At 49.6% G+C, this 26,125-nt stretch overlaps 1 protein-coding gene across 7 annotated transcripts in view; it reads right to left on the bottom strand.

Annotated features, from left to right (window-relative positions):
* ARHGAP26 (Rho GTPase activating protein 26) overlaps positions 1-26,125 on the bottom strand; it is a 155,705-nt gene that overhangs the window by 53,700 nt on the left and 75,880 nt on the right. For 6 of the 7 annotated variants that reach the window (XM_040604261.1, XM_040604262.1, XM_040604265.1 and 3 more), the window contains 4 exons: positions 25,631-25,705; positions 16,632-16,719; positions 15,479-15,537; positions 14,437-14,542 (listed from right to left, as the gene is read on the bottom strand). In XM_040604261.1, the coding sequence (XP_040460195.1) occupies positions 14,437-14,542; positions 15,479-15,537; positions 16,632-16,719; positions 25,631-25,705 (328 nt within the window). The remainder of the gene's footprint in view (positions 1-14,436; positions 14,543-15,478; positions 15,538-16,631; positions 16,720-25,630; positions 25,706-26,125) is intronic. The other variant, XM_040604264.1, reaches the window with a different exon arrangement.

Here is a 26,125-nt window from a genome sequence, read left to right as displayed (position 1 = left end):
AAGTCACTTGCAGCACAACCAAGAGGTGGGACACAACTAATGCAGAAATCACAGATTGGTTTGGGTCGGAAGGGAACTTAAAGATCTATTCCACCCCCCTGCCATGGGCAGGGACACCTGCCACAGAGCAACCTCTTAACTCCTACTTGGTGCTTGCAACTTGCCAGGCTATCGCTGACTTGGACGCTGGGCTGTTCCTTGCCCTTGCACACGCTGGTTCCCATGCATCTCTGGCATCAGCAGGAGATCGCCTGGCAGCTTGGGATAGACTGTGGAGCCCCTTGACCAGGGGAATATCTGCACTCAGCAATGCATCATCAACAGGTAGCCTTACTAAGGAACAAAGACCTGACCCACTTGGTGCAAATCCAAGAGGTGCGCTGGCAACGGCAAGCACCTGATGAAAGGAGCTGGGGACCAAGCTCTGCCAGCCCAAGGGCACACCCCATGCCAGGAGCCAAAGCCTCCCTGCACTGCCCCTGCAGCTGAGTGGGCAGGTTGTGTTTCCTGGGGGTGTCCATGGACACCTACTCACTTTACATTTACTTTCAGATAAACAAAGGAGAATGGGAGCAGAGTAAATCCATGTTGTGTGTTAAATTAGATTATGCCTGGGCTGCATGGATACTGTATAATCATGGGCATGACCAAACATAATCTAATACAGAGTAATTGGTAGTCAAGCTTCAGTGCAGAGCAAGCATACAGGAACAGTAAGTATTTCTTTGTTGCACTGGCTTGCAATCAGCATCATGTAACAGAGAAATGAGGGGAGCCAGGGCTGCTGCAGACTGTGGGAAGCACTGCTCTGGCCCCCTTCTATTTTAAAGACTTTAATGATTTAAGTTTCTTCAACCTGGTCAACAGCTTGTATCTATTTTCATAGAAATCCAATTAAAGATCTCATTTGCTTCTCCTACAACCTACAGAGAAGGTACTGTGGGAGCAGTGGCAAACGCTTGGGTGCAGCACATGGGAGCTGCCCACTCCTCCCAGTGACATGGCTGAGAGCAGGCATGAGCCCTGTCCTGGGGCTAAGCAGCAGCTGCAGGCACTGCAGCTTAACGCCATGCAGAGACCTGAGGGTGACAAAAAACATTCCAACTTGAGACTTCTTGGGCTGTGAACTGGCATCAGTGGGATTATTTAACACTGGTGGACATGGTCTGGCCGGTACGTGCTGTTACCTCAGTGAACACACACCTCCATGGGGCAGTGATGGCCTCTCCAGGGGATGCTCCCCCCACCCCCGCCCCTAACTTTTGCTTTCTGTGGCTGGAATTACTTTGTGTATATATTTTATACATATAATACATGTATACAAGCCTCAGCCAAAGAGTGCTGTTACTAGTTCAAGTATCTTCCCTGATTCAGAGAAAAATCTCTGAGAAAACAAACATCTGAAAGGGAACAAAGGCAAAGTCTGGAGTGTTTCTATTTCCATGCCTAGGACAAATCTCTGAAAACAAAGTGCTTGTTATGGCTGGCCTAACAAGACCTTACAGGATGGAAAATAAGGCAGCTAATTCATATTGATACAGGTAAAAACATATTTAATGTCTGCCACCATCATTAGAGCTTCTATGTAATGTGAAAAGCCAATCATGCAGAGGGCTAGTGATCCCCAAAATTATTTAGGCTGCTCTGGGTAGTTTCTTAGAAACTAAACACTTACATTTGACTCTGGACATGAATGAAAAGTAAAAAGCACAGTGGATGCAGACAGCATGCTGGGCAACAGAGGCATCTATGGGCCCACCATGCCCTTGGTGAGTGTATCAGGACATGGAAGCCCTGTGCTAAACCACGCCAGCAAGACCCAACTGAGGCAGCAGCCGTGTTCTCACCAAGTCCTCACAAAGAAAATCATGTCGGGGGAGTACAGCTCCCCAGTTAGGGGAGAGGCTCGGCAGGGCTGCTTGGCTTCATTCAAGTGAAAACCTGCAGTCAGTGTCTCTGCCCCCCTAGCTCCCCCCACCTCCATCCATTTAATTTGGATGGCGCATGCTGCCGAACAGAGAGCAGGCAGCTGCTAGCGCACACAATTGGTGGTATTTATCGGATAAAATCTAATGAGTTCTGGGAAATGTTCCTGGGTGCATTCAAGTCATCCCTGCACGTTATTGAGTTTAATTGGGCTGTGGCTGATGAGCGTGTAGGTGGAGAGCTGGGTGAGGAGGCAGGCAAGGGCCAGGCTGACCGCCACAGCAGCAGCTCCCACTGCTCAGCTTCGCCCCTCTCTGAGGGGCCGCAGGAGCTGTGCCCTAGGGGAGAGCAGTCCTGCAGCTCCCTAGCGATTGCTGGCTCCTCGCTCAAACCCACCCCAGCTTACCCAGCCCCAGCATCCCACGTGCCACAGGAACACCATCTGACGGCTGGCAGTGCAGCAGCAGTTTTATTGCAGGTGCATTGTAAAATGCTGTGCTGCAACGCAGAGCTTGTAAAATGCAGCCACCTCCTTGTGCTAAGAAGGAAGAACAAATAGTGCTAGCATCTGTGCCACTCCTGGTACCCAAAACTAGAGAAACCCAATACTGAGTTCTGTCAAAAGCAAACTTGGATCAGGAAAGGCACAGCTCAAGTTTTAAAATAAGACTAATAACAATAATCATGAAAACATTTCAAGTTGCTGAAAGGAGATTTTTTAAAAACCAAAGCTCCTCTCCTGCAGTATCAGGAGAGACTGGAAACAGAAATTCTTCAAGTGCCCTTGTAAACACAACTGTCAGCCATCACTCGCAGTAAGGGAACTAAAAAGGCTGTGGCATCTTAAAAAGAAATGACACCTGCAGCACAAACCGCTGGTGCCCCAGGTAGCAAAATCGGTCAATCGTACATTTGGGCAGTCATTCCTAAAAGGCACATGTGCATAGGCGGAGGTGGCAGGGAGGTGGATTTGCAGTGGCCTCGGGCAGGCACCACGCGGGGAGGGCAGAACCAGGGAGCACAACCAGCTCCACTTTGTCTCCCAAGCCAGAGGGCACATGCACAGCAACGATACACTTACAGACTGCACAGCTGTAACTTATCCTGTTTTGTTTATCAAGGCTCTGGATATGCCTGTGCTTTTCCGGCCTGCTCTAGCATGAGGAGACCTCTGCAAGGGCCAGAGGAGACCTCTGCAAGGGCCAGAGGAGTCTGGAGGCCAGGAGGATGAGCTTGCTGGGCTCGCTCAGCCGCCACGTGGTCACTGCGTGTTCTCAGCACACAGGAACAGGAGCACAGGCAAAACACCACCATACACAGCCCAAGCTTTTGCAAGCTGCAGAGACAGTGTTGCAACTTCTACAGCATCGCTGCTCAAGTATGGAGCAGGGAGAGCCAAGTACTGAGGAATGCAGATGGAGGCCAGGAGATCCATAAGGAAGGCTGATCACCAGGGAAATACAAAACCTCCCAGCGAAGACAAGGACAAGCTTTCTGAACGCAGTGGAGAAAACCTTCAGATGCAACATCGAGAATTAAAGGGGTTTTCAGCAAGCAGACACATTGCGCTTGGATTTCCTTGCTCAGCTGGGATGAAACATGCATCTGCACTGTTTCTGGGTGGTTTGACTTGCTCCAGCAAGACTCTCTTTTCCTCCCAGGTGAATCTGGCCACAGCTGGATACTTGGGTTCACTCCGGGGGGGGGGGGGGGAAGTACTCATATCACACTGAACAGATGCAGAGGCCAAATGTGAAGTTCAGTATCGGTAAATATAATCGGTGTGAATACCATACATGCTGTGACTTGCAAAGATAACACATACGGTGCTGCAAGGCTCTTCTGATTCAGGCTTTCCAGTCCAAGTCACTTCAGTTTCCAAAGCCATCCTCTCTGGCTTTGGGCAAGCTGAGCTTGATGGGAGATCTCAGAGGGGTGCGCTGACAGGGGGATCCCGAACCTGCTCACCAACCCTCAGCCCCAAGCTGCAGCTGGGGTGAGCAGCACAGGGCTGGCAAGTTCCGCACACCCTGGCACTGGCAGCACCATGGGCTTCCAGTGACACCCAGTGAAAGCCACGGGCATGGCCATGAATTGGTGTTAAAATATCACCGTGGTTTCCACCTGCAGAAATACAGCCAGGCAAAGGGGATTTCACCCTCAAACATCCCCTGGGGACAGAGCTGAACGAGGGCTGCCAAGGCTGCGAACACTGTCCCCCATGCCGCTGCCACCCCACAGTGGCAATGCCCTCTTCGAGACCACCACCCTTCCCACAGCCCACAGGACAGCACGCCATGAATCGCAGAGGATCTGCCACCCTTCCCTGCACAGGCCAAACCCCATTGCCACACCAGTGAACTTAATGTTCATAGCATGTGACCAAGAGGCAACACCAGGTGAATGCAATTCCCATACCCTACATCCCAGCCTCGCACTATTTCCCTTAATTTTGGCTGTATGCATGCAAGCACAGCATTCAGTTGTAACTTCAGTCTGCTACACTCAATTACATCTTTCTTCTTTACAGTAATAATAGTTATTTTAACCATTAGTGACAGCCATGGCGGCAGTTCATGTTGCAGCAGGGCTTTGGCTGGCTCCAGGCTGCGCCTGCAGCCCTTCAAGAGCCATCCCATGAATGAGCATCACTGGCCCCAGTTCCCCAGCACAGCCCCTGCTGCATGGGTGGGATTTTCCTCTGAAAACAAAAATCGCTGATGCTTTCACATTGCAATAAGAAAACCTACATAGCCAGCAGGGTAATAAGAGACTGAAAGAGTAAGCATATGTTAACAAGAAATCATCTGAAAGATGACGTGCTGAAGCCTACCTGATAAATGGAAAAGAGCCAAAGTAAACAGGCTTCCAGAAAGCCTCCTAGCAAGAACTAGTGCTGGTTCTAGCAAATGCAGCTCCAGCTGTCCCTGCAGGGAGGCATGGGAAGCAATTCACGGCCAAGAGCCAGGTCGCAGGGTAACACACAGAAGTTACCCTGGTGTACACCTGTATATTCATGCAAATGCACTGGCCACAGGGAACAGTAACAAAAGTTTTGTTTTTTTTTTCCTCCTCAGAGGTATTTTGGAGCACATTTGCATCACAAATGCAAGGTTAGTGCCCTTCCCTCCAAAACACTGAATTCCTAAAAAAAATTTTTTTGAAAGAAAGGGAATACAGAAATAGCCAGCTTTGCAGAATAAACTACAGCCATGGTTAACAACAGCAAGCAAAATGCTTGTTGTGTCTTTGCCAGTGGAACAAGGTTTTGACAATGATTGGAAAAATACTCTCCCCAGATCTTGTGCACCCTGCCACACCCACGTGGGCAAATCCACTCACCCAACGATGCCCTTCCTATTTGTCATGGCACTAGATAACCATGATATTGTAACAAACTTCCATGGAATTACATTAGAAGAGTACAGTAATTATTTAAATGAATACAGTAACAGCCTGCTAATCCCCACCCTCACAGTAGGGTGCCCGTGCAGGCAATGGACAGACCCCCTTGCTACCTCCCTCTCCATGAGGTGAGCTAGATCAAGGAAGCAGGAGCCAAGAAACATTTCCAGACACCCATGCCCCCCACACACATAAAGCCCGTGGAAAGCAGGATGGCTTCCTCAGCTCAGTCTTAGTAAGCCAGGCATCACCACCAAGCCAGAGAATGTCCTACACCAGCCAGCTCCTTTCCCTACGTGGGTGCCAGCATCACCAGAGATTTTGTAAGTGGAAGCTGTGATTGCATTAATGTTTTCTCCGCCAGTGGCTCCTAGAGTCTCCTGGCCCTCCCAGCCCCAAACGGTGGGTTTCAGACTCTGCCCCATGCCTTTCACACACAACAGCAGCAGATGTTTTTAGAAGTCAATGTTTCTAAGTTTGAATATAGTTTCAAGAAGTCTAGACCTCAACTAGGCATGCAGTACAGTCACTTGCAGGTGGACAGAGGAGGTAGGTCCAGGTTGGGCTAGGGATCACTACCAGGGTCCTGGGGAGAGCTGCAGCTCAAAGACATCTTGGCACTGGTGACTTTTATTCTCCTTTCTTCTGTAGAAAAAAGATTTGACTAAAATCTGTATAATTGAATTTGGTTTAGTACTGGGTCTGTTCAGCATAAAGAGCAATCTAGATAAGCTCTCATTAAAATGTGGAAGCCCCACTGTCTGCAGGGATGGAGGAGACACCACCAGGGAGAGACGGCAGCTATTTATTGGAAATCTTTTGCTCGCTCCAGATTCAATCTGTTTCTGTACACAGTTTCAGTTTCACTGTGATAAACAATTAAAAAGAATCCAGATAATTATGTGCTATCAACAACCTCTATTGAACAACGCAAAGTTCAAATGCAAGCCCATAAGAATTCACACTTCAGTAATGCAAAATGCCTGCTGCTTCTCCCAGCCATCCGGCATGAGCTTGGCTGAGATGTTCAACGACAGAAACTCCACAGCAAACCCAGCATATGCTGCATTACATGCTACTAAATGATCTTGCCAGCACTGGTGATGTAAGCTTTAGTCTAATTTAAGACACCCGTTATCATATCTAGGGAGATGACTCTTCCATGCGATGAAGATACAAGATACCTGATAAGAGAGATGCTGCAGTCTCTGAAGTGCGTTCCTCTCCAGCTAAAACCTGAGGAGCCTTCAGATAATATAAGGACCTTTTGGAGAAGCATGGAAGAAAAAGCCACTAGAAAATGCAAACAGCTACTCTATTGACAATCCAGGTTGAAGAGGTTAAAAGTTCATTTTCAGAAGCAAAACAAAACCTGTTGCTAATTTACACATTACAGGAAGCCAAGCCCAGCAAACACAGCAAACACCCACAGGTTTTTTTTTTGAGGTTTTTTTTTTGTTGTTGTTGTTTTGGGGTGTTTTTTTTTAATTCTGCAGAATCTCACATTAAAAACAAAACCAGAAGAGTAAGACTGAGCCAGAGCTGGTGAGAGGGAGGGCATGCACACAGCCTCATGCTTTGCACGATGCACCTGGTGTTGCCAGGGCCGTGTCCCCAGGGAGCCACACATCCATCAGCACTGTGCCCACCAGTACCTGCTAAGCCTGCAGCAGTCTCTGCTCTGTGGAGAGCATCATCAGCTCCTCCAACAAAGTGCTCGAGGGAGAGATGAGAAGAGGGCTGGGGGAAGCCAAAGACATTTTTGCTGCCCTGCAAGATGTTGACACCTCCAGCTCTGAAGTGCAAATGGCTCATAAGGACCCACTGTGTCATGCAAGAGCTACTCCTTGAACACGGGCCACCTCCTGCAGAAGGGCTTCAGTTGTGGGGAAGTGTTGCAGCACAACCAAACTAGTAGACTGCAACAAGGCTTTACCATTGGTCAGATTCCACTGTCTGTGTTGTCCCTTCTTCCTCCAGTGATTAGACCACCCCTCCCCCCATCTGACCCACACTCCTCAGTGCCATTTAACTACTTAGCAGAACGAGCTACAGCTGCTCATCCATGTCAATCAACCCACTGCCTTCCAGGCAAGGCCACAGCTGCATGTTATCAATGCTAATTAACCCACTGCCTTCATTCCTCTACAGGAAAGGATCCCCCTCACTGCAAGTCTTGAGCAGAGAAAGTACCAGGAAAACAAGGGAATGCATCCACAATGTCATTGTTACCCCAGCTGCTAAGTGCAAATGCAGCTCAGGACAGTGCTTGCTGTGCTGCTGCTGTATATCTGGTCTAATGTACTCCAAACTTGAGCAGAAGGAAGGAGCCCATCTGCTGGTGTATCAGCAATAATCCAGTGGATTATTTTGTGGCAGCAGAAGACAAATGGACATAGGCCATTTGCAAACAGACCAAGACCATCTAAAAGACTGCTGCGATGGCCGGGGAGGTCCGAGCACTTACTGACCATGTTCAGAGGTGCTGCCTCTGCAGGATCTGAACTTGCACCCAGTTTCTGTGGGGAGACAGAGGAAGGCACAGGGCAGGCTCCTTCCCCTCTGCAAAGCTCCCTGGTTGAAAAAACTAATTCCCCAACAAATAATGTTGAAAGTAAAATTACCTTCAAGAGCCCAATGCGAAAATTAAGAAAACAAGGGAGATATTACAGCAGACACATGCAGATTTCATTAAGGCTGGGAAGGCAGGGGAGCCCGAGAGGCAGTGCAGCCCTTGCTGCAGGCTCTGCAGACCTCCACAGCCATTGTCTTTGCACAGAGATACAGGTGGTTCCAGTTAAAAGCTGTAATCAAATTAGCCAGGCAAGCCAGGCACGCTAAGATTTCAAACTAATCTGCCAAGCAATCTCTTATCCACTGACTGTCTCCAACATTAAAAATACCCCAGAATTTGAAGAGAGTCTGATCTGATGGAGGAAGGAGACTCAAGAGGACGTTGTGCTGCCCTCCTGGAGCTGGGAGTGAGGACAGGTCCTGGCACAGCATGCTACCAAAGCTGCTACCTTCCCCTTCAGCTGCCCTCCCAGGCTGCTCCTTCCAAACCAGCCTCTCCTGCCTTCTGCAGGGAGCCCGCTGCTGGTTTCATTGGCTTTTCCCATGCAGGAACAGAAAAATAAACAGACAACTGGCTATACTTGCTAATCATGTCAAAGCATTAAAACAAAAGGGATTTTTATTGATCTAAGTGGGCTTGGCTCCAATTGGGGAGAGGATGATTTAAAATAATTGCTTAGAACTGTATTTTCAAAACCCAGGATGTTCTTGTTTTCTTTTGTTTTAGCATTATCAGCCTAAACTTTCCTTCTTCCTTCGTCTGTATGCTGGTTCACACCTTTTGCCTTGCTCACTTAGGGTACATATAGGCAACGCATGCAGACAGCAGGACCCACATGGATATACACGCACACCAGCAGGTGATGGACCTGGAGGCACCAGTGCTTACTGGCCTCTGTGGTGGGGATGAAGCTCTGCGGAGCTGCAGCTGGGCTGGGCTGCCCCTATCTGTCTCTCCCTTAAACCACCCATACGGGCCATCTGCAAGACAGTTTACTGAGTTAGGTGGGACAGGGGACGCCTCAGCACAGCAGCTCTGGGGATACTCAGTAGCACCAGCACTGGCTCTGGCACAGAACTGGCTCCAGCACAGGACAGAGGCACGGCACTCACCAGGCAGCAGCCCTGGGGCAGCACCCATCCCAGCTCTCCAGGTGCCAGGACCTGATGCTCCAAACCAAGACACAAAGCAGAGAAACAAACCAGGAGAAGAAAAAAGAGGGGAAGAAAAAGCATAGCACAAGCCTGACCTGGGACAGATGAGCCCCAGGCAGGATTCTCCCAGCTCCTGCAAGGCAGAGCATGCCTATGGGGAGTCACCTTTCATCTGACATGCCTTTTGCAACCCATGGGAGCACCCAGATCCTTTGGGTCATTTGAACTGCCAGGGTTTCACACAGCACCCAGCAGTACCATGATCCAAAGGGATTGAAAACAGGCACCGGGCAAAAAATCGGCATTTCCAAAGCACGGCGAGCAGGTGGCAGTGTGGGAGGATCGCTGCCTGGCCTGGCCACTCAAGGTCAGAGAGCTTGCTTGCTATTTGCTTTTGGCAGCCAAATCAGGCAAGGAGCATAAGAAAGCAGTGCATCTCAGAGGCCTCAGCGGCTAGTGGAAATTTCCAGAATGTCCTGGACAAGAATGACTTACTGGAAGTAATACATAAATCAAGCAAATGAATAGTTACCAGACAGCAGCATAAACAGCTGCTACAGGGATGAAGTCAGACCTGCTGTGCCAAGAAGCGTCAGCCTCCTCGCCGGCTGCACCTTCAGGGGGAAACGGGGAAAACAACCCGTGGAAAAGCATGTTTCTGGGGAAGCAGCCACCTGCCAGTCCTGCACAGGTGCCACAGTGGGTTTCCTGAAGCCACTGGGCATGGAGCACACCACGGCAAGCACCGCACATCTGCCAGGGACCCTGGCTCCTGCATGGCTCTGCACAGGCAGTGCAGCCCAGGGAGCACGGCACGGGGCTGCCAAGGATGGGACTGCTCCACACAAAGCAAAACAAGTGCTGGGTTGTCTTTTTAGGCAGAAGACCTGGATGATTTTTTCTTCTTCTCCTTTCCAACAATCCCTTGCTCAGCAAAGAGCCCTCCAAAACGCTTCGCTCCGTGTCCAGCCCCTGCTCCGTCCCACCGACAGGCTGTGGTGGAGAGTGGGTTTTGCTGGATCTCTGGTCTGTGGCTGGTAGCAGCTGCCCTGCAGAGCCCGTGGAAACCATCCTCACTGATAACTGGGAAACAATTTGTGCTAGAGATAGCAATCACTATCATGTTGGTTAAAACACGTAAACTAGAAAACACCACCACAGCAAAACCAAAGAGAACTAGTCACTGCTGGCCAGGCCGCAGCTGTGAACGATTAAAGATAATTAATACTGCTAAATACACGTACACACATTTCTTCTGCAGCGTCCTCAATTGTTTTGACCTTTTGCCAGGACAGGAGTGGATATGCAGGCAGGGGCAGCCCTGCTCCTCGGGCAGGGGGGATGCACAGAGCAGCAGCAGCAGCGATGCCGAGCCATGGAGAGGGTCCCGAGAGCCCTGCTGAAGGGTACACAAGCACAGCACCATCTGTACTGGAGAACCTGGATCTCACTGACAGAAGAACAAAGCAAGGCTCAGATGTCAAATTATGTCCATTCAAGGAAAAAAAAAAATCCTGAATGCTTGAAACAATCAGCAAAATCCTCCTGCTCTGCACTTCCAAAGAATTTACTCCTTGGGGAGAAAGTACATTGAAAAAGAAAAAGACAGGGAGGGTATCAGAGCCCCACTAACAAAAATGGCAATTTTCTACAACCAGCTTCACTCATGGCAGAACCATTGGCACAGCTACCTGCAAGCCGGGCAGCACCGTGTGCACCTCTGCTTTGCTTTGAAATGTTTTAACTTCTTTAGCAGAAAAAAAATATTAGTTTAATCAGAGCTGGCACATTCTATTGATAAAAAAGCATTTGAAACTACAGTGTAGCCATTCTCAGAGATATGTGCTGGGCCAAACGGAGGTATCTGCAGCAAAACAACTCAGAAGCATGTGAGCAGGAGTGTGTTGCTAGGTGATGTGCTGTGGGACAGCCTGCTGCACCCAAAGTGCTCAGCAGCACCAAGGAAGTATTCGTTTTCCTTCTTTCCCAGCCAGAAACAGCAGGGGAAAAAAAAACCCAGAATAAAGAGAAAGAAGACCCTAAAAATGGCGTGAGGAGTCCTATGCCATGCAGAGCTTGAGCCTGCTAGGCCAATGGGTGGATGGAACCTGGGCACAAACTGCTAAAAAAAATGATGCTGGAACAGGCATTCAGGGGAGTGGGGAGCAGTATGAGGGGCAGCGTTACTGCCATGCGTGCTTGGTACCACGCAGGCTTGTACAGTTAGCTCACCATGTCTCCTGGCATCAGCTCTTCACACAGCTTTTTCAAAAATGTATTTTTTATTTTTAAAGCAGAGGATGAGGAGCACTCTCACCAGCCATCCCCTGCAAACACCACAAACACCAAGGATTAACAGACTGACTAAGCCATATGACTCTGGTAACTAAACAGCTACAAGAAACAGGAGAAGATACATGCTGGGTTTGCCTTTCTGTTCTTTAAAGGGCATCGGCTATTCTGGCCTGAAACAAGAGAAACCAGGAGATTTTGAAGGTCACCCAGAGTCTTACTAACTTCAGTTGCTACATCCTCAGATGTGCCTGTTGGCAAGGCCAGCAGATGCAGGCACTGGGATGGTCCAGCCTGCGGGTGTTCAGGCCTTCCTGTGGAGATCCCCTTGGAAAAACATCAGAACAAAGAGATCTCCTCTCCTTCAGGAAAGTAAATCACAGCTGGGTTTATCACAGGAATCCTGACAGCATGAATATGTCCCAGGAAGGAAAATTAAAGGTTTCACCTCCTCATGGGTCAAAGAATAACATCATAATAGCAAGTTTCACTGGAACCAGGGTCTGTAGAGCAGAGGAGAAAATCTGCAGCATTACATTCCTGATGAAGGAGCATGGACAGGGATTGCTCACGCTCTGTATTTCACAGTGGATAATTGCCTGGACGCCTGAACATGAGACAGCACAAACAGGCTTAGAGCTGCAGTAAGAGGCAGAAATCAACATCACTTTCTATTTATACACTCCTCTCCCTCCACCCTGCCTGTGCCTGTCCCTGGGATCTGTCCTCCCTCTGCCTCCAGCTCTCCTCTCCCTGCCCGCACAGGGGAATGTGCCCTGGGAGCAGCAGTGTATTCCCCCAGGAGCCGGGAGCTGGAAGCTGGAGTGCTGCATCCCCCTGCATGGGGCCTGCTGGGGCATGAGCCCCTCTCCCTGCACACCAAATCGCAGGGAAACCATGGGAAACCCATGACATTTTTCTGCTGCACAGAAGGAAGGGTACTGCTCAACCACCTCAGAGGCACTTATTCCAACTGGTATTTAATTTGTGTTAATAATTACCGGTTTAGAAAGTATCAGCTGTGTTAGCACGGTTTTATTACTGTTATTAACTGCAGCCCCACGCCACATGAGGAGCCCCATGTCCCTTTTTGGTAAGCAACAGTGAACATACAAACCAAAAAACCATGTAAGACAATGCAGGACAGACTCTCTTTCTCTATTTGACCAATACAGATTATGCTCTGCTTTTAGTGTAAGAGAACTCTGCAGTAATACTGTAACAAATATTTTTTTTAGCTCATCTGATAAAAATGCAAATCGTGATTATTCATATGTTACTTTAAATCATAATACAAACCAACCAGAAACAGATGAGGCAATCCCCTCCACGAAGTGCAGCCCAGCTTAGCAGGGCCAGGAAGGGGCCCTTAGGTTTTGCATTAGCTGTGGATGCCCTGCTCTCGGCTCCCCTCACCAGGGACAAGAAGCCCCCAAACCCCAGCTGGTCCCCAGCCCAGAGCAGCCCCCTTCCCTGTGCAGGTCACCCAGGGCAGCCAGGCCCCCATGCCTTCTGCTACACTCTCCCTCCTTCCAAACGTGTTCTGCAGATGTGAAGCTTTATCTCCACCACAACATCTTTAATCTGGCTTTATGGTACCGCTGCCTCAACCAGCTCATGAGTCCCAGACCAGGCTGCCCTCCAGGTGCTCCTGGAGCAAGGTGCTGCTCCTGGTGTGGCCAGGTGGCAGGAGAGCTGCTGTGTTGGAGCTGCGGGACTGACGCAGGAGCAATGCTGTAGGACCTGTGCCTGGAGCTGGCTGTTTCTCTGCCCTGCAGCCCGGGACCTCCCCAGGAACAGCACCGGGGCTAGGAAAGCTTCTGCAGGGCAGCGAGCTCAGCGCAGGCTCTCGCTCCTCAGCTTCCTGCCTTTCTCCAAGATAATTTTTTTCCCTATTAAATAACCACTATGAGCTGATTCTCTTCCTAATATAGCACGCACCACTAAACTCATTGTTTGTTTGTGTTTTGGTTTAGTTCCTTCCCCACTAAAGCAGCATGAAGCCCACTGTATTACCTGCCTCCCCTCTCTACATCTCTCACTCAAACACCACCAGGTTTTCCTTTAAATGAAAAGCACTTAAGCGGTTATGAGATTCCTTGCACACATTTGGTCGATGGGAGTACCTGGAACTGTCTGGCCCTTGGCTTGGGCCTCTAAATGCAGAAGATTTTGAAACTGAGATCTAAACCAGCTCTTTGTTTTTTAACAGCCTTGCTGGGGAGTCCACAGAACGGATAGAAACCTGTGTTGTAAGAAAGCATCTGAAGTTGTTTGTAAGCCTATTTCAAGAACTATGTGTTATTCTTCCTCTTACACAGATAACTTCAGGTTCTCCCAGACTGTCTTATAAATGGTTATGCCAATTAACTCATTCCCCAGCTTTCCAAGTCCTGCCTAATTCCTCTTGCTCGTGCAGCGCCTGTGCAAACAGTGAGGGCAGGTATGACCCCACAGCCTTGAGGCTGGCACAAACACCTGATGCTGCTTTCACTTTTAAAACACTAATCAAAGGTTTCCATGGTAACCTTCAGGAGCAGGAAGATGGGAAATTATAGGTCAGCTCTATCACTGAAAGCAAAAAAAATCATTCAGTTTCTTGGCCCTTGAAAAGTTTCAAGGTGACCTAGAAGTATTGATTCATCAGGTTGCATAAAGTCAGAAAATACGGCCCAGAGTAGTCTACTGCAGCAAAGATACAGCTTTTAGTCTTTTAAGACTAGGCTTGATCTGAAACCCAGCGAGGACCTTAATCTCTGCTCTGTCTTCTGGACAGCTGAACCTCATTACTGTGCCATTAAAACCAATGCCACATTCCCAGCAGCGCATGGGTTCCTCCTGTCGCCACAGGGTTGGGACCACAGCCACACAGGCAGGGGACCTGCAGAGACCTGGGTCAGCAGGAAAGCCCCCCTCCCTCCCCCCTTGCACCACCCTTATTTCACTCAAACACGGGTTTCCAGTCACTCACCAACCAGACATGACTCACCACCGTGCACACACACACAAGGAAACTTTTCTACCACTATTAACTTTCAGAGGAAGTGGAAAAAGGAGAGAAAAACATATCAGTCATAAACGTACTTTGCCAAGTGGTTCATGAGCAAGTGCAACATCTGCCTGTTTTTCTCTGGGAGCCGATGGACGAGGCTGTGGATCTCTGACACCCTTGACTCCTGATTCTCGAGTTCTGCATTGGGAACAGAAGATGATCTCTCTCCACATCAATGGCAAGAGGCATGCAGGCCTGAACACTAACATCAACGGACAGCCTGGGGACCTACTCTTCCCTGCACCCAGGCATGCTGAGGATACTCTCCACAGCAATTTTCCTTTCTACCAGCCCCAACCAGTTGTTTTCAAAAGGAAGAAACTAGTGGGCTGAAACAGTGAGTTGAGAGCAGACGCCAGCCATGTGAAAAGCCAGTTGTGACCAAGGAAGGGGCTGGCTGTAACTAGTGTTTCTCTAATTCCAGGAATAGGAACATCAACACGTTCCTGTTCAAAGTGTTCCCAAGCATCATCAGAATGCGCTCAGCACAGTGCCTGGTAAGGTGGTAGCATATGGTACTCAGCAGGCTGGTTAGGCCCGCAGGTGCTGGCAGCTGTGCCCTGGCCACCTAAGCAGGAGCCATCCAAGGAGGCCACCACCGATGTGGCCACAGACCACATGAGCCCCCCTGACCCCCTGGTCACACTCGTGCACACAGGCTGCACAGCTGCCAATGGAGAGTTACCTGCTCTCACATAAAGCACCTTCTCCCAGAGCAGTCAAAGGAAAGTGGCACAGACATCTGAACTGCAACTGATCTCATCAAAACACTGTAGGTGTTGTTTGAACAACGGCCTCCCTCATTTTGACAGATGATGGTCAAAATAAGACAGAGCTGCAGCAGCAGCTACTGCCACTGGCCAGGTCTCTGCTCCCCCTGCACCATCTGCGTTTCCTTTTCATCTGGTTAAGTCCCAAACAACAACATGCCCCTTGTCCCTTCATTCTTATTCTACTTGCTGGGACTTAAGAACAAGGAGGCCAGTGGGGAAGCAGCGGGGCAGAGGTTACACTCAGTTACTTGCAAATTGTGCTCCTCTTTCAGACCAGTGCGATAAACATCAATGAACTCACTTGCTGCTTTGATGAAGCTCCTTTGAAACTGGTACATCATGAGCGGCCCCGGAAGCATTCTGAAAGATAAAAAGGTAACATGCACAAAACATATCTGAGTAACACAATCCACAGAAATAAAGCTTTGCCCTTACCATAAATTCAGCTCCATTTTTAAAAGTGCAGAATTAAGCAACAGCAAATCTAATTAATTCCTCCCATCAGAAGGAATAAGATCTATTGAAGTACCTTTGATTTATTCTTCCTCTCTTTTCTGCCCCACGCTGAATTAATTTGTAATTTTAGCATTCCTTCAGTAACACAGTAACAGTGTTTCAGTGAGCCCATGGTTTCCAAGCAAGTTTAAAAATAAATTTAAAAGAGAAACAAGCCTAGCCATAAAACTTTAACAGCCACCGTTCCCATTAAATTCCCCATTCTGCCTTCCCACTTCCACATCCCTTCAATGAGACATCTTGGTCCTGTTGGCATTCTTCATTGCTTTGCAAACAGTTCAAATTCTGGAGCAAAGGTTGCCAATCATGCAAAATTATGTAGTGTTTTGTGATTTTCTAGGCTGAGATCCACCAAGCTAATTATACTCATCACCCTAACTGGATTTAGCCTCTCTCTTGTGCTCACTCTCTCATTCTCTCAAATACAAGCCAATGCACAGAACAGAAACAGAAAGCAAGAAGCTGCCAGTCATGACAGGTAGAAGCATCTTGTGGATAATGAGATGCTGACTGCTGCCAGCAGACCAGCCCTGTGGGAAGATAACCCATGATGATAGTGGCATGGACTTGCATACAGAAATTATTACTACAATAAAGCTCTGCACGCAGTTCTAAAAAAGCACTTGAGACACAGCCTTTAGAGGAGCACTGTGCTCACCTTCCACCACACACTCATTAGGTGGAAGCCCATTACAAAAAGCTTAGGGAAAAGCTTAAATCAAGGCAGGGGACACAAGAATGAGCTTTTAAAATCACGTTTGTATGACACATGCATCTGCTCAAACATGCTGAAGGGTCAAGGGGAAAGCCAGAATAAATTCTCTGTGAGCAGTTTTTTCTTTGTTTCTGTCAAAGATCTGCAATAACAGGCAGTAATGCCCCAGATCATCACCAAATCAGTCCTAAGCCACACAACAGATGAGGCTTTTCTGCCTTACCTCAGGTAAGTTTTCAGTGCACTAGTAATGGTCTTGATCTCCCACTCTGCACAGATCTCTGTTTCTGTTTCTGTAGCCATTTTGGGATCTAAGGAAAAAGACAAAAAAGAAAAAAGTGAACTAAAGTGAGGATAATACCAGCTCATATCAGCTCACCAGCTCAGATGTGTGGGAAGACTGTCACATCCCATTTTATTTGCTATTCCCCAGCCCAGTGACCACAAGCCAATCCCCAACAGACACTTCTGCAGGGAAGCAGAGTTTGTTATACAAGATGGGCCACACTCACTTGCATGGGACAAGAAAAAAATAAGAAAAACATTAATCATGAGCAGTGAGATCAGCAGTTTAACTCAAAGCGCGACATTACACAGGGCACAGGAGACTGTGGTGTTCAGTGACACTGGTAACAAACACAGGGCACAAACATGACATGGACACAGACAAACAGAGAACCTCCCCAGGACTCCACAGAAGATCCCAGCCCCAAGGAGGCTGCAAGGCATTGCCACAGCCTAAACGAATGTGAGCAACAGCAGCAATGGTGGCACAGCCTCTGTGGTGGTCAGTGGGTGTCAGGCAGACAGCAGGACACACAGTGGCAGAGGTAGGCATCCTGCCCGGGTGTGCATGGAGACAGGAGGTGGCTTGTTCTCCCGCACAAGGCGAGAAAGAGCCCCTGATGATGGCCTGATCCACCACAGAGTGTGTGGGAAGGCAGCTCTGCACTCCTTTGGCTCCATGGCTGCATTTCATTTGGATGAGAGGGAGGAAGCGGGGCTGCTGCATGTGGTGCTCCATGGCCAGGCCTGGCACAGCTGGCATTCGCATGGTGCCCACGAGGCTGCCCATCCTGGGAACCCTCGCTCGGCTCACCACTCCAGAAACATGCCACCAAGTGCCACCTTCACCAGCCAAACACTGGCTGTGAGGCGGCCTTAGACTGGGAAGCTCCTATCACCTCGCCTTGCAGAACACCCATAGGACCCCTGGGGACCACCATGAGGCGGGAGCCTCTTGCCGCTGCTGACGTATGCAGAGAGGAGCAGCGACATGACTTGGTTTGAGCTGCGCTAGCAGCAAGGGAGAGGAAAAGCACCCAGGGTGTTCTGAAGTGGTGCAAGGCACTGAGCACAGAGGCAGCTCCAAATGGAAGGGTCACTGGTGTTGCAGAACCGCGCTGCTGTTTGTTTTGTCACCTCTGGCCTCTTGATGTCATCCTGTTCCTCCATCCTCCCTGCCACAGGCTTTTTCTTACCATCTTTAAACACCTGATTCGCCCCCCTCCACCCCTGCAGCAGATGCAGGGCTCCGCTGCAGCCCCTGAGCTGCTGTGAGCAGGGAGCCTCAAGGATCAGCAGCTACAATGGCAAACCTCCCAGCACAGGGAAAGCCCCGCCCGGACCCCACAATAAACAAGGCCAAGCCCTCGGCAGGCAATGTTGGAAAGTGACGGCAAAGATCAAGCTGCCATTCACATCCTCCCAGCATAGCCCCTTGCTGCGGCTCGTGCCCACCCTGTCACCAAGCTCTGCACCCAACACTGCAGAGAGCTGGCTGCCAGCACAGCTGGCAGACACAGCTCTCATAAGCGCTCATGAGGAAGTTCTCCAAGCTACAGCTGATGTGCACACACTTCTGCACTACCGTCTTTCAAGGACACTTCTTCCCAGGTCCTTGTTCCCACCATTGGGCAGAGGCAAGGTCCGAGCCACTCCCCTGCTCCGCCTGCCCCTCCAGGATTTAGATTCCTGTCCCTCCATAGCTGCCTTAAGATAAAAACATGAATGGATCTTCAAAACACTTTCTGGCAGTAACTAGTTTCTCCTGATAGCTTTGGCTTTGACAAGTCAACAGCAAAAGATACACAAGAGAGTCACAAACTACATTATGTGATGCTTATGTCGGCTATGCTTGGCAGGTCCCAGCCCCAGGCACCGAGACCCTCTACCCGCTGATATCGAGAAAATGCTGCATCCAGGCTCCCGCTGAGCTCTCCAGTGTGGCTGAACCCCCCAGTTACTGTCTGACAATGCTGCTGGGATCAATCCCACCCCACAGCCTTGGAGTTTGTTTTCTGAACCACGTACCAGGAAGAGATCCCTCCAGCCCCACAGAGCACCAACGTGCCTGGGAAGCTCTCCGAACACAGCTCCCATCAGCCCAGCTCCCAGCTGAGCCAGTCCCCAGGCCACTCCCTGCAGCAGCCAGCACAGAAGGGCTGCAGGGTGGGCTGTACCAGGCTCTACAGAGAAACACGGGTTTGCACTTCCCAGACAACAGCTGCTTTTTGCAGCACAACTTGGCTCTGGGACACCGGGTCACACTTTGTAATGGCCTGATGCAAACTTTGCAACGAGGCCCTAGAGGAGTCAGGTGGGAGCATCCTAAAGCCACAAGACAGTCTCCCAGAGCCGGGCAGAGGGAAGTGACATGGCTCCCAGGGCAGCCCTGGAGCATGTCCATCCCAGCACTGGACAAACCAGCACACCAGGGCACACAGCGGGTCTGAGGGCAGTGTGGTACCACCACACACAGGCTCAACCAGTCCTTCCTGGTAGTTGGCATCAGCAGCCTCCCAGGAGAGCAGCTTGCCTGGCCGCTGTTCCAGCACAAGGGGCCTGGGACCAGCTCAGCACCACTGCACTGCACCGCCAGCCCCTGGCACTGCTCCATGGGAACCAGGCACCTGCACAGCTGTGATGCCACTGTGCCCAGAGGAAATCTAGTCCCACGGCTCGTAATGGCATGTGCGCCAGCCCCTGTGCCCCACCACACTCTTAGTGCTTGTGCCGAGGAGGTTCGGCACCCAGGCACTGCCTGCCCTTACCCCACACCCATCTCTGCCCAGGGATTCACAGCACCGCCTCGCAGGTCCCACAAGAACTGTGGAGCTGCTCTCCCACCCTCCAGTTTCCAGCTCTGTGCACTGTGAGCATCTGGGGCCAGGGAGCCTCCAAGTGCCTCTGTTTTTATTGTCAAATACTGCAGCATACTTTTCTCCATCTCCTCCAGGGCCTTTTCCTTCCTTTCTATATTTTTTCCCCTCCTATCCTTCCTTTTAAAAATTCCATTAAAGAAATAAAAAAAACCATGCAGCTGCTCTGGACAGTGTAAAAGGAAGCTCCAGCCTAGCAGCCTGTTCAGGCCTCCCAAGGCAGATCTGAGCCAGCCGCCCACAAACCACGCTCACAGGAATCTGCAGCTTTCTGCTTCTCCCAGTTTTCTGCAAGCCATCACCCCAGGTCAGGAAGACAGACTGGTTCACACAAAGTTCCACAGTGAGTTCAATAAGGTGTGATTTTTACAGATTTCTGTCAAAACACCTTAATGCTTCAACAACAAGAGCCCCCAGGAAGCAGCGACTGCTCACTTCTTCAGCACCACCACCCATGCTGGGACCCCACACCACGGGGGCTGGAGCCAAGCTGCCTGCACTGGGTGAGCTCCTCAGTTACCACTGCCATCTGCACACCCACCCCTAGCAGGCACCAACACAAATAGCATTTATTATTGAATCTTTGCTGATAATTACAGCCAGTCATCTCGAAAGCCACCATCAGATCAGCATTAAGTGGCCCGGGTGTGGATACCTCATGCACAGTGCTGAGTACCAAGGCTAAAGATGGTGACTGCTCCATCCAGAAGCGAGGAGCACTGCACCTGTCGCAGCTGGGGAGGAGGAAGGAGCAGGGCATGAATGCCCCATTTGCAAATGTAAGCATGTTGCTTCTCTCCTGCTTGGATGCTGCTTCATGAATGCTCTTTGCTAACTTGGTCCTGCCATCTCTCAGCTGCTTCAGAGCTGAAGGCTTGCAGTGCACCGAACTCCGAGTGAGCAGGACCTGGAAACACAACATGGATCCTGCTTCCACCAAAATCCCTGGGAACCTCTGTGGGGACCCCGGGAGACACAGCTGCGGGTGCTTTCAGTGACACAGACATGCCAAGCATCCCTGGAGAGCAGGAGCAGGCGCAGAGAGGCACTCACCATGACTAAGGCCAAGCCTGACACTAGATAAAGCTGCCGATGCCATCTGGTCCTACAGATTCAGTTCAGTGGGCATTTGTCTTTTCTGAGACATATATAAAGTGCTTTTGAAATTTAAAGCAATAGGTAAGCATAGTGTAATTCTAAAACTAATTAAAAGAAAGCACTGAATAAGAGTTAGGCTTTCCCTTAGGGCAAAGGGTTTATTTTAATTAAAAAAAAAATAATCAAGAGGAGCACTTGAAACAGCAAACATTTAAGAAATGTATATTCACACAAAGATCACATGTCTCTCACAGCAATCATACAAACGAGCACTATCCTTCTTCACCAATGCCAAGGCAACTTCCTATTGCACTACATTTTTAAGACAGCAATTTTCACAAAGATAAGCTTGGAATAATAAAAATAAAAAAGCCCCAAAACCAACAAAACCCCCTCCTTTAAAAAAAAAACCAAACCCACAACTTTTAACGGCAAGGCCTTCACTGCAGTTGAACAAACAACTCAAGACTGGATGCCTCATCAAAAGCTCATCCAGGAGTTTACAGGCACGACTCATGAAACACTAAGTGAAATTCTGCAGTCAGGCTGATGAAAAGGCTCAGAGCAGATCATCAGTTCCCCTTGACCTTCAAATTTATGAGTCTGCAAAAAGTTAGCTTTGTAGGTTACAGATGTAGCATCTGTCCCCCCAGCTACAGATGCCTGCAGCCATCACCACAGCGAACTCCCGCCTTCGAACAAGGACACAGTCCCTTGTGGACTGGTGTGAATGTGCACTGGGGCCCGTGAAAGCACCCAGGGCCAAAGTCATTGTTAACCCTGAAGTTGCTTATTGCTGTAAATAACTGATCTGATGTCTCTCAGCAGATATGGAAAAGGCAGAAGTAAAAGGGTATGGGGAAAAGGAGCAGAAAATTAATTTCCCCAGGCCTTTTATTCCGGCAGAGACTGAAGAAAGTACTTTGCACACCCCATGGCACTGCCAGCCACTGTGGCATCACCCTGTTCCTGTTAACTCCCGCGTGGTCACAGGTGCCACACAGGACAGCATTTCCCAGCTCTCCCTGGGCTGCAAGACCAAAGGAGGTTATCACTTACAGACTCACACAGGGGATACTTCAGTGAAGAGAGCTGCAACACTCCAGATCTATATCAAGAAGAAATCAGCACGTGCTTGGGGTTTTTTTATAGCAGGATCTACACAGAAATTCAGGAGTGGGAGGAATCCATTCCCCAAAAATTAGTTTTACTGGGTTTTTTTTCTTCCTGGAGACAAACGGCAGCAAAGACAGTGGAGGGGAACAGGGGTCCTGTTCACCTTCGTGCATTCATTCCTGCAGACCCTGGGGGAAGGGACGGGCGTCACAGAGCAGGAAACGGGGCTGGCCATGGCATGGCAGGGCGGTGGGCAGGAGGGAAGTCCAGGCTGACCAGACACCCCCAAACCTGCAGCCATGATGGAACCACAGCAAGACATTCGTGTGCAATGCTGGGGATGCTCCCAGAGGCAGCTGCCCACACTGGCCCCAGCAGCCACACAGCCCATCTGCACAGCCACCGCCTAAAGCCCTTTCTAAGGAACCTCTCCATCTACTCCTGGGGATGGAGGAAGCTGCTGCCGTAAGACAGCTGGTTCCAATTCCTTACCAATTTCTCCATGGCAAGGGGAACCATCTGGGGTACCACCTTGTCACCCAGCCATAATTCTCACCCGTACCTGGGTGGCTCAAGAGATTTCCAAAACAGCCATAGGGCATGGCAGTGGGGGACCACGAGAAGCCACATGCATCAGCCCTCACAGCTCACTCTGGGAAGCAGCAAGAAGAGCAAATCAGACACTGTAACACTCCGCTCAGTGCCAAGTTCCAGCAGCGAATCTGCAGGTTTCATCACTGTCCTGCGCACACACACTTCTACAATAAAGCTTTTCATGGGAGCTCTGACTGACAGAAGTTTGTTTGTTTGTTGGGTTTTTTCCTCATTTTGACAGTGCATGGCAATGGTGAAGGCTAGGGAAAGGCAGCGTGCTCCGGCACTGGTGGCCTGCCTCCCACAAGCCCTGGGTCAGGCACCCCTCCCTGCTTCACCTCGGTTTAGACAAAGACAAGCTGTTCTGCCCTGTGCAGTCCCTGACCTGTCCGCTGCACACAAGCAGCCTGTGCTCCACAGTCCGCCAAGCGCAGTGCCGACCTCCTGCAGAGACACCTCTTGCCAAAGACCCTCCCAACAGTGTCACTGAACACCTGCCACTGCTCAGGGAAACTTGATCTTTTTGCCATTTAAACTGTATCTGAATCAAGAACGCTGCCCACATTCATTTCTAAATATAAGGGAAACCTGAAGTTGTAAGCACAACTTAGCTCCTCTGTACACGAGGGCTGGATCCAAACACGAGTGTTCCAGCAGAGTGGTGACGGCACCAACAGGACGTCAGAGCCTCAGGGGCAGCCGAGAACAGAAGGGGATTTGACAATGGACACGTTGCCATTTGACTTCACAGACAGCCTGAATGCTGGGATCGTCAAAGGTGATTTAATTGCCCACGATTTGGAGAAAGGTGGACTCAGAGGTTTGCAAACCATCCTGGTGATGGATGGCACAGGAGATCCCCGAAGTGGGTCCCACTTTCAGCACCCACCAGGCTGCCTGAGCAGCAGCCGCTGGCATGCTCTCGCCTCTAATGGGGCTCCCAGCATCACCAGCTGAGGAAGACATGCCAGGACAAAGAAAAACCACCGATATATCACTGCATTATGAGACACGAGGTCGAGAGCTGAGTGGCTTCAGTTGCATAGAACATAATGGATGCTGGATGGTGTCCAAAACTTTGAATCCCTCCCAGCTCCGGAGAGTTCTTAAACCAAGCAAGTTTTGCCAGCTGTCACAGTTCTGCTGCCTCAACCCAGAACCGACACAGCCTGAGACCACCCTTGCGAGAAGGTAACAGGAGCCCCTGGTCCACTAGCTTGCGAGATGATGCGCACTGGCATGAAAAGTATAAGCAGAGGACCTGGTGTGTCAGACCTGCTGTGCCGTGGGGCACCCAATCCCCAGCCTATTTTTATCGGTGGGCAGCAATGCTCTTCAACCGATGCCCTGATGCAATAGTGCGAAATGCGTGTGCCATGAGACAGCCCTGCCTTATCTGCTGTACTGGGGTGGCTAGCAGGACATATTCACATGCCCCAGAACCTACGCCAAACTTGTACTAATAAGAGTCAGTCACCAGCTCTTGTGACTGCAGAAAACTTTCCAAATGCCAGAGCAAAACTGGTGCAGAGAGGTCCCCTTGCGTCAGCCTCTGATTTAGAGCCTTACCCTTCTGTTTGCCAATTATCCCCAGATTATCAATTTTGCATAGGTTAACACTGACAACTGTAACAGCTACCGCGAGCTTTGCTCAGTGAACATCATAACGGTGGGAAAAGAAGGGGGAATTGGAAAAAGAAGGAAAGATGCTGAAAGTGAGACACAACAGATTAAAACTTTTTCCAAGGAGAAATACGCAGGGAAAGGAGCACTAGCATTTTGTGAACGCAAGGAAAAGGAAGTCATGTTGCAAAGGAACGATAATAAGTGAATGGGAAGAGGAAGAAGACAAATGTCACTCATTTACCCCAAGGAGTAACGAACACATTCCCAAGGGCACTAACAAATTATTAAGCATTTCTTTCCTCATTACTACACCTATTTCATACATGGTTTTGCCAAGTCTGAGAAGCATTAGACAGGACTGGCAGAGGGCAGCTGCCGCTACTCCAACCCAAGCATGTTTTCTCAAAACAGTTCTTCAAATTTGTGTCTCATGCATGTCTGGATGGGCAGACTGCCACAGGGCTGCAGCTGTGGGATGGAAATGCTGCCTACTACTTCAAGGGATGGAATAATGGTTAAGTCACACACACAGCTGTAACAAACCTCAGCACCAGCCTGGACCACGGACAAGGGTACTGGGAGAATGGGAGGTTCTGCTGGAGGGGCCAAGGCCTGGGAAGGCAGTGAAGAGGGGATGGGCCACATTTCTTTTTGGGTCAAGCATAACCCCTGGGCTATAGCTGACATGGAAGCTGGACTGGGACTCAGGCTACAGATGCTCCCATGCAGACCAACAAGCTAGACCCACCATAAGGCTTTGCAGGGCTATGGGGCGATGGAAACCCAACACCACCACCAAGGAACTGCGCCAGGAAAAGTCAGCCATAGCAGTCCCAGACCTGCACCAGCAACAACTACCAGCTCACTGACAGTCACGAGACCTGTTTGCTCCTACACGTTTCAGTGCTCAGATTGGGCCCACAGGAATGCTGGTTCCGAGCACAAAGGCACTAGTAGCGAACACCACCACCCCTCTCTTGCCATTGTATCATTTCAGAGGTGAGGAGAGGTTTCTGAGGGCTGCCAGGCAGACACAGGGTAGGTGCACATCGGAGCCAGTGCTCAGAGTAGCCCCACAATGTCAACACCAAGCTCTACCATGTAGACCCAACACCTCGTCTCTTCCCAAGCACCCAGAACCACAAGACCCAATGCCTCAGGCCTGAGGGAAACACAGGCTTGAAAGGTCTGGGCAGGACCATGTCAAAACAGGCACAAGAAGGTCCAAGGGAAAAGTAGGAAGAGCCACAGGCTGCATGCAACACGCAAGAGAAAATAAAAAGTATTCTGGGAACAACGTGGCAGATATGAGATTAAAAACTAAAGCTTTCAGCTACTTCTTTGAAGATTTTAGTTTGCATTTGGGAAGGCTGCCAAAATTCATAGGACATGTGAGCAGGACACCAGCGACTGCACCAGAAGACCTTTTAAAGCAATGTCCTGAGTGAGTCCTACCTTAGCAACCTGCCAGTGGTGCCCTGGGACCTCCCGGCCCCTAACAGCATGTGGTCCTAAAAGCACATTCACCACGATTAGGTACCCCACCAAGAGCCCCCATTCTCAGCTGGCAAGACTTCAAAGCAGCACAGTCTAGTTGCCTTTAACAAAGCATAAGATAGATACTTACCCATTAATATACTCAACAGCTTTTGAACTCTAGAGTTTACTCCAACAATTCGGTACAGCCCTTGCTCATTGATCCCTAGGGAAAATAAAGAGCTTATTATGAGAATGTCACGAGAGCTACTAACATTTATTTCATTTCTTTGGCTTCTCTAAAACAAAAAATAATTGAGCCCTCTTACCAACTACATACAAAATTATAGAGGAAGGTAAAATTTTGTTTTGATGTCAAGGCTTTCACATATTGATTAAAAGTATTACCCCCAATTAGCTCAGGAATAAAAGATCTAAGAACACCTTTCCACCACTGCACAGTCAGCAAGGGAGTTAAAGCTGCACTGTGAAGGATCTGAGCTTAACATACAACACAGGGGCAATCTGGGAAAATTTTACTGTGCCAAGTTCTTTAGGTTGAGGTCTAAGCCTTTTTGTGTGTTCTTCATACAAGGAATAACAAGGCCTTGAACCAAATTACTTGCTAGGGCAGAGAGCAGTCAAG

The sequence above is a fragment of the Falco naumanni genome, chromosome 8 (assembly GCF_017639655.2).
Source record: "Falco naumanni isolate bFalNau1 chromosome 8, bFalNau1.pat, whole genome shotgun sequence".
Classification (NCBI taxonomy): domain Eukaryota; kingdom Metazoa; phylum Chordata; class Aves; order Falconiformes; family Falconidae; genus Falco; species Falco naumanni.
Note: the sequence above shows the minus strand (reverse complement) of the source record. Positions and strands in the feature narration are given on the sequence as shown.